The following is an 8,980-nucleotide window of genomic DNA, read 5'->3' as shown; positions in this document are numbered from 1 at the left end:
GTGGGCACCGACAACACATCGGTGGTCTCTTATATCAGTCACCAGGGAGATCTGTGTTCGTGCCCCTGTACAAGCTGGCACACCAGATCCTTCTGTGGTCCCAGGACAAACTCATCTCTTCTGGAGCAGTGTAAATTCCTGGGAGATTGACTGTGGGAACAGACATACTGTCGAGACGGGCCGAGGCCCGGGTGGTTTCACCCCAAGGTGGTGAAGCAGATATGGAGAGTTTTTGGAACTCTTTGCGACTCAAGAGATATTTCACCTTTGCCCAGAGTTGTGGAAACTGTGGGTGTGGCTCCTGAGGGGGCACAACTCATAGCATCCAGTCCCTCAACTGAGGTTGCCGAGACCCACCTCCAATCCAGAGCACCCTCAACGAGGAAACTGTATGCCCTGAGGTGGAAACTCTTAGAGGCCACCAGCTTGACCCTGTTAACTGCCCAATCGGTACAGTTCTGGAGTTTCTACAAGCCAGGCCCACTGCAGGGTTAACCCACTCCACCTTAAAGGCTTACGTGGTGGCCATTGCAGCTTACCATGTCCCTTCCAGTGATCAATCAGTCGGTAGACACCCCATAGTGACATGTGTCCTCCATAGTGCACTGAGGCTGAGGCCTCCAGTAGAGTCCTGTTTCCCCCCTGGGATTGGTTGTGGTTTTAGAGGCTCTGTGTAAGCTCCATTTGAGCCAGCTCAGGATATTTGAGATATACATCTGACCCTTTAAACTGTAGGCCCCTTCAATGGCCCCTACCTACCTAGACTTTGTGCCCGCCATGGCCAAAGCACTCTTATACCCTCGAGTGGGTTATGTAAAAAAAAATCCCTCTGTCCCACCACAATCAGTAGTACTGCAGGCCTTCTGCTTTCCTCCTAATTGTATGTATCCAGCTCAAGTGCTAGACACATACGTCCACAGAACTGCCCTGTGGACAAAGACGGACCGACGGCCTGTGTGCCATGGTCCCACCAAAGTGGGATTTTTTTTCTGCAACTACACAGAACCTTAGTCGTTGGATAGTTGAGGCTATCAATGTTACCTATGAGTCCTCTGTTCTTCCCCCGCTGTTGGGAGCCAAGGCTCACTCTACACAGGGTATGGCGGCCTCTAAGGCCTTCTTAGCAGGTGTATCCCTATTGGACACCTTCAATGCTGCGGGATGGTCCACGCCTCCACTTTTGTCAGATTTTACAACATAGATATGCGAGCTACTCCTGGCTCTTCTTTCTCTCGCCTTAGCTGTGCTCTTCGGATACACACTAGGCAGTGATTTTAGTAAGTCTGGCAGTGTGGGCACATCGTTCCCCAAAGCGCTCAATGCAGCCTTTGAAGAGGAACGTCCCAAGGTTACAAATGTAACCCTAGTTCCTCGAAGGAACGAGACGTTGCGTCGTATCGCCATACTCCTGGAACCCATGCCAGCGCTTGCTTCCCTACTCGAAGCTGAAGATAGCGGCATGGCATGTGCTTTTATAGCTTCCCGGTCATTGCGTCACCCCGCCCATGACGTCACGCCCTTCCATTGGACAGATTGCAAATGATATTCAGAGTCGGTTTTGCCAAAGGCGTTCCCCAAAGCATTCGACGCAGCGTCTCATTCCTTCAAGGAACTAGGGTTACATTCGTAACCTTGGGATGTTCACTTGCATTTCTGGTCAACAGCTGAAATGTGGACTGATGGTAAACCTATTTTTCAGTCCTGTAGGTTTGGTGAAATATTTGCAATAAAATTAAAAATGTTTAACTATATCAAATGTTCTTAAAAATATCAACATCATCAACTAACATTTAAGCTAAATACACTTAGATATTTAAAAAAATAAATAAATAAAGATATACTACAATATTTCAGGGGACTGTGCTGTTGAGGACGGTAACTTCATGCCATATTATTTTAAATAAAAGTAGAAACCTTTTGGTCAGATGAATACATACAGTGAAACGTGTCTGTGTGTTGGTGTAGACTGTCTAAAATGCTCCAAAAATGTCCCTTTTAACTAATTAACTGCATGTGATTTGTGATTTATTTACTGTAGCAATCTTTAGAGACCAAGACAAAGGAAATAGTGTCTGTGGCATCCTTAATGTTTAACTTTATGTGTAATAGATGGGTTTGTATTAAGTGTAACAGTCAAAACAGAAAATGACAAGACTCATTTTTCAAGTAGAGGTTAGGGCTATTATGTGTCTTTTTGACACAGGTAGACAGGATCGTAGATAAGGTCCTAAAAGACAACCAAAAAAGGACTCATCCAGAATGACTATCCTTTTATTTATTTATTTTTTGCTGTAGTTGTTCATAAATTCCTATGAACATACACTGCATGTTTGACCACAATCAGAGAGAACTCATCACCTGAAAGTTATGCAAAAACAATTATCAATGATTATCTATAAAAATCACACATTCACAACAGAGAACAGGAGAGGATTTCTCTTATGTGCTCAAAGCTAAAATTCTCTTTGGCTAAATGCTGCATACAATTTTGCATTTCGTAATTCAGTGATTTTTTTTTTGTCAATTTGTTTTGCATAGATAAAATGTATTATATGTAAAGATTATATTAGATTTTTTTTTTTTTTCTAGAACCTTTACAAAAGCGTGGAATGTCATAGTTCTCAAATGTGTTTTAATTACATCTCACAAATATGACTGAAGTTGAGAAACAACGATGTTTAGCACATTTAAGATGTTTACTTACACCAGAGATGTTGCTTTATTTGAGTCAAAGAAGATGGCGACAGTAACTGATAACATTCTTTAATGAATAATGACATTGTGTTGAAAAATATTCTGTTGATAAACACCCCAAGGAAAATTATTTGAAATGGAGGTTTGTCAAAATAATTAAAATGTTCAGTCAAATGTTTAATCATTTCCTTAAATGAAAAGGTATGTGATCAATATGCTCCTTTCCCATACGAGAATTGGCATAAACTTATGGAGGAGTTAAAAAAAAATGAAAATACAAAATAAAATCTTTCACAATTTACAAAATCTGTATGCATAAGAAACATTTATTTTCTTGCTGTACTCTATTTCTTATAGAGTACATATCTTTCTCTATGATTTGGTCTCTTGAAAGTACAAAAGGCTATAGATGAAATATATCTATACTCTTTACAAGACTGTGGAAACTTCAATGTACAGCTTTCAGTGCAATAGTTGATTTGTTTTAGTTGTAATAGTTTGTAGGGTAAAACAGACTTCCTTTCTGTGTTGATGTTTCATGTAATCGCACTTTGTGAAGTTGCACTAAAAGAAATCTCTAAGAGAAAGACTGTTACTAAATTTTTTAATGTTCATTTATTCCTATTATGAAGACAGCTCACAAAGAGGAGTCTTCACCTAAAAACATACACAGCCCAACAAACTAGCAACAAACTGAATGACCATCCAAAATCTTAACAATATGTCTAAATCTAGGGGTATATGGAAAAAAAAAGTGTGTCAACAATATTGTGATTTTTAGACCAAAAAATCTGCTGGCATGCAAAAATACTTTTAGTGCTGCTATTTACACATATTATGAGAACAGTATACTGTTTCACCTGCCACAGAATTCATTACCAGTTTATTAGGGTCAAAAGGAAGTTATGATAATAGTTCAAAATCCTCAGCTTGTACAACTCTTTCATGCTGAAAATCCCAGATTCTGGTGCTTTTAATCTTTTAGTAAATCATTTAAAATGACATGATACCTACAAATGGTCAGAAAAAAATAAGGACCCACTTTATATTAAGTGGCCTTAACTACTATGTACTTACATTTTAATTAATAATATAGTACAATGTACTTATTCTGTACATACATGTTTTTACATTGTACTTAGAAAAAAAAAAAAAAACTACATGTAATTACATCTGTATTTACATTTATACATTAACAGTGTATTTACATTTATAATTACACTGTTGACCCATACTTTACACCTTAACCCACTCTTAAACTTACCCATACCTCCAACCCTCTCCCTAACCTTACCCCTATCGCAACTCAATAGCAGCAAAAGTGTTTTACAATACAATATGAACACAATAAGTACATTGTACTTATTTTTTTATGTAAGTACATAGTAGTTAAGGCCACCTAATATAAAGTGGGAACAAAAATAAAACTGCTTGATAAGCATGAAGCTTCATCTGTATCCCCAAAACAATGTTTTGTGTTCTAGATATGAACATTTACACCAATAAAAGTTAAGTGAACATTAGAAAACAACATGCAATCCTCGGGTAAATAATCTGAAACATAGATCTGTCAAATGATAAAAGTTCAGTCATACATTTAAAAAGTTTTCTGAAGTAAAGAAATTGTGTTTGTCACAAACACATCCAAAGAGTTTTCCATTTATATAAGAAAAATATTTGGCTGCATTAATGATCAGAAAGAAAAAAATATATATGTTTATGAGGCTATTTGAAAGAAATTACAAAATAATACAAAATAATAAATAATAATAATTTGAAGTCGTCTCCAACGCGTAATGGTGCAATAAATCACGTCTGCCATGGCACTCGATTAACACTTTATTTTATGCAGAGTAGAATTACTTACAAACACTGCTGCTTGCATTTACTTATGTAAATTGAGCTCATACGTATGCAAGCAACATTAAACATGGTGCTAATAGCTGAACATGACAAAATCCATCACAAACATCCACACCTGCAGGCATGCACGGTTGAAAAACTATGTGGGTTCTCCTGATTGTAATTCTCATCCACTGGTTTACCTGTCTTACTCATATAGCCTCCACAACTACCGTAAGGCCCTGTCTATGCCCCCTAGTGTGTAGGTGGAAGAACGTAACCCCCATGCAACTTACCACCAACAAATAACATAACACATATCAAAACTGACTACCACACATTGTGTACAATTTTGCCAATAATGTTGTTTAATGAATTTCAGAAATTGATAATATTTTCCTGAGGTAGGTTTAGGTACAGCATTGGGTGTATGGGGATAGTAGTTTGTACAGTTTAAAAACCATTATGCCTATGGAGAGTACTGATTTTCTCAAATGCTTTGATTTTTTGGCTGAATTATATCCTGTTCGCAAAAGGGCCACTGCAATAAAACATTAAGGAACAATAGTTCATAATTTGACACCTGGATTCATAAACATCATATTTTCTTCTAACAGGTAATCTGCTTTTCCACTGTATTGCACCTCGCCGATACAATGCTTGTGACAATGCTTGTAATAATACAATAAGTAGCCTAACCAGTACATAGTGTAAAAATGTGTTGCATCATATATTTTGTGTTGTTACAATAAGGCAACTTGTTATAAACAATAACATTGTTGCCTAACACAGTAGGTTATAAATACCACATAATCTTGGAATAGTTATACCTGTCTTATGAAATACTAACAGTGTAAATACCTTTAATTTCCCAAGTCATTACCCCATTATTCCCCACTTGTTTCCCTTTACCTACACGTACGTTCATCTTTAAGTTATGATCATGCGGAAAATTGTGGATTAGAATAGGTACCTTTTAGTTATAAAATACCTACAGTATAAATGCTTTATAATTTTGCAGGTTATTGCCCCTTATCCCCAAACGTTGCATATTGTTCACTTATGCCTATGAGAAGGTACTGTGGAGGTACTGTACTTTATAGTTACAAATAGTTATGCTATAAATTATATTTAATTTCACTGTACATTGCGTGCTGTAATCTATATTGTACCATCTAAGCCCTTGGATATATTTTTTATGAAACCTGGGAGTTTTCTGTTTTTGAAAATCCATTCTACCCAAACTTTTAAGCTTCAAAATTTTAATTAAGAAATTGATGACAAAGTCTATAAAGAAACTAATTAAAAAGTAAACCATATAAACTAATTTAGGTTTTGTTTACACGTAAGTTTCAGCTACATCAACTTTAGGTGAGGTGAAAGAAATCTTTCAGGTTTTAATAAAAAAAAAATCTTAAAATGTTTTTCATAGTTGAACAAAAGTCTTATGACTGAAATGACATGAGGGTGAATATGTGATGACAAAATTTTAATTTCTGGGTGAACTAAGTAACAAAAAAAAAAAGTCTATATAAAATTGGCACATTATAAAAAAGACACTTTTGTGTGTCTCACCTCACATGGTACACGGCTGGGTAGAACCAGTAAAGACTGATTTGTGACCAGAGCACCACTAGACAGTTTCTTCTGTATTTTCAGCTTCTGGAGTGATAGTCCATCCTCTGCTGCTTCCTGTCCACCTGGAGAAACACACTATATTACTGAACATTCCCGGTTACTTGACTGTAACCTTGTTACCTGTGAAAGCGGAATGAGATGCTGCGCTGCTCAGCGCATTTGGAAATGTCTTATCCGTGACCAGATGTGAATAATGTGTGTAACACGTTGATAGAATTGACCCGGTGGTATCATAGCCTCGGTTTATGATGTCATCGGGGCACGCTTTTTCAGAAATGCCCAGCAGAAGTTTCCAAGCTGCCAGACTCTCTGATAGTGGTACCGATTGTAATGCTTCCTTTTGAGGGGATGTTAGATGTTCCATGTCCTGAATGAAGGCAGGAAACACTGGAACATCTAATACCTTGTTGGAAACCACCTCCTCCCGAATTACACAAAGTGGCGGGGATGGAGGAGTTTTGTGAGGGTAACGGGGCGGGGTGAAAAGCTCTCGAGCGCGCACCATCATGTGAGGGACTACCCCCACCAGCAAGGGCGCCAGAGCATCAGGACTTCCTCTTCTTATCAAGGACAGTCCTGATGTCTGGCCTGGGAGGTTGCTGAGCACGGCTAACCTGTCCCCAATCCCTACGAGGGGGAGCACGGTTCGCCACGCTCTGCTTTTTAACCTCCCTGGTTTTTGAAGGACCGGGCTGAGGATGGGTGGCTGATGACCCCTCCCTTTGAGTGCAGTGAGGAAGGAACTGAACGAACACTTCTACATGTTTCTTCACCTCCCTAAACCTGTTGACAACCATATTAACCGAATCGCCAAACAGGACCGATGGAGAAATAGGACAGTCTAAAACAAACAAACGTTCCCTCTCCTTAATGCCCGTAAAATTGCTGACTAAAGTTGACATCGATTGGCCAATGGCACGAGCCGTCTACTTGGTCGCACAGAGAGACAAATCTGTGGCCCGATGAAGCTCAGAGAACGCTTCCTCGTCAATTGTACTGCCCACACTCAAGTCAGCCTGGTACACTGCCATAACACTGCCATAGTGTGCATCGCAGCACAAGCCTGACCTCTGAATATCCCCGCGATTTGTCATCCTCTTCGTGAACCGAAGCAGCACCGGAGCGCGCTTCGAGATCATGAGAGAGGATGCGCAGATCCGGTGACACTCGTCACTCGTCCTTCATGCAAATCCGCACAAGAGCCATCCGATGAAAAGGTGGGTGCAGTCTGAAAATAGTTCAGAAGAGCACGAAGCATCTTCACTGAGAGCAGTTCACAATGCTCGCACTCACCTGTCTCTAAAGCCAGAACCGCATGCTCTACCCCCAAACAAACAAAACAGTACACATGTGTATCCAGCTTATACATAGGACGAGAGCATGGAGGAACACAACACTTACCATTTCGTTGACTCATCCTACGAAGATCTGTAGCTGACGAGAAGAATCTTCCTGATGCACACATTCACAGAATGCAAAAGACTTGTTGATGCACCTGTGACGTAATTATTTATATTCTTGTGTTATATATTACCGAGGATATATTACCACCGGGTCAATTCTATCGATGTGTTAGACACATTATTCACAGCTGGTCACGAATTAGACGTTTCCCAATGCGCTGAGCAGCGCAGCATGGAACTGAAGCTTTTGAAAGGGAACTACTGCTTATAATTTGTAAGGAATTGTACATGCTAACACCGTTAGGCCTGATATATCAGGCCTGATAGACATTGAGGCCCCATTCATGCTAAGGAGCATTTAGGTGTATATGTATACATTTTGTATTGCATAGGCCTTTCATCCACATGGATCCAGCATTTTGGGAGAGTGAAACCATTTTTTTGGAATCGGGTCCAAGAGTGGATAAATCTGAAAAATGCCACCCTTGTGTTTTCACATAGACAGCGAATCCATATATTTTCTGAAATGATGACATCATCAACCCATGTCTCGCCCCTAGTCAGACACTGTTACATCATGTGACAACAAAAAAAAAAAACATGAACAAACACTGAATGATTGTCTATAAATGAATGATTGAATGATAGGTTATCAAATAACTAATAAATTGTCCCATGTTCATTTCAATCAATCAATCAATCACCTTTATTTATATAGTGCTTTAAACAAAATACATTGCGTCAAAGCACTGAACAACATTCATTTGGAAAACAGTGTCTCAATAATGCAAAATGATAGTTAAAGGCAGTTCATCATTGAATTTAGTGATGTCATCTCTGTTCAGTTTAAATAGTGTCTGTGCATTTATTTGCAATCAAGTCAATGATATCGCTGTAGAAGAAGTGACCCCAACTAAGCAAGCCAGAGGTGACAGCGGCAAGGAACCGAAACTCCATCAGTGACAGAATGGAGAAAAAAACCTTGGGAGAAACCAGGCTCAGTTGGGGGGCCAGTTCTCCTCTGACCAGACGAAACCAGTAGTTCAATTCCAGGCTGCAGCAAAGTCAAATTGTGCAGAAGAATCATCTGTTTCCTGTGGTCTTGTCCTGGTGGTCCTCTGAGACAAGGTCTTTACAGGGGATCTTCATTTGTATACTGAATGCAAGGTTTATGCCCATAGTCCAAGTTTTCTTTTCCATTTTTATTGTTTCTCTATGGCAGAGTTACTGTGCCACATACTGGTCTGGCATGTATACTACATAGTTTTGTGTCGGTTTCATGGATTCTTGAGATGAGGGGAAAAAAATTGGATAGGGAAAGCTCTGGCTTCGTGTCAACGTAGCCTTAGTGGCGGGTTATGACATTTATTTCTGTTCATCAGAACATACTTGACTACTCAAGC

General features: G+C 39.3%; 1 protein-coding gene across 1 annotated transcript in view; it reads right to left on the bottom strand.

Moving 5' to 3' along the window:
- Window positions 1–32: 32 nt before the first annotated feature.
- Window positions 33–8,980, bottom strand: part of LOC127984268 (B-cell scaffold protein with ankyrin repeats-like) — a 73,896-nt gene continuing 64,948 nt past the window's right edge. Inside the window, exon 3 of the mRNA XM_052586837.1 lies at window positions 33–6,236. Within this exon, the coding sequence (XP_052442797.1) occupies window positions 6,082–6,236 (155 nt within the window). The 3' untranslated portion in view covers window positions 33–6,081. The remainder of the gene's footprint in view (window positions 6,237–8,980) is intronic.

Source organism: Carassius gibelio, chromosome B20, assembly GCF_023724105.1.
Source record: "Carassius gibelio isolate Cgi1373 ecotype wild population from Czech Republic chromosome B20, carGib1.2-hapl.c, whole genome shotgun sequence".
Classification (NCBI taxonomy): Eukaryota; Metazoa; Chordata; class Actinopteri; order Cypriniformes; family Cyprinidae; genus Carassius; species Carassius gibelio.
This window is presented reverse-complemented; position numbering and strand designations above follow the sequence as displayed.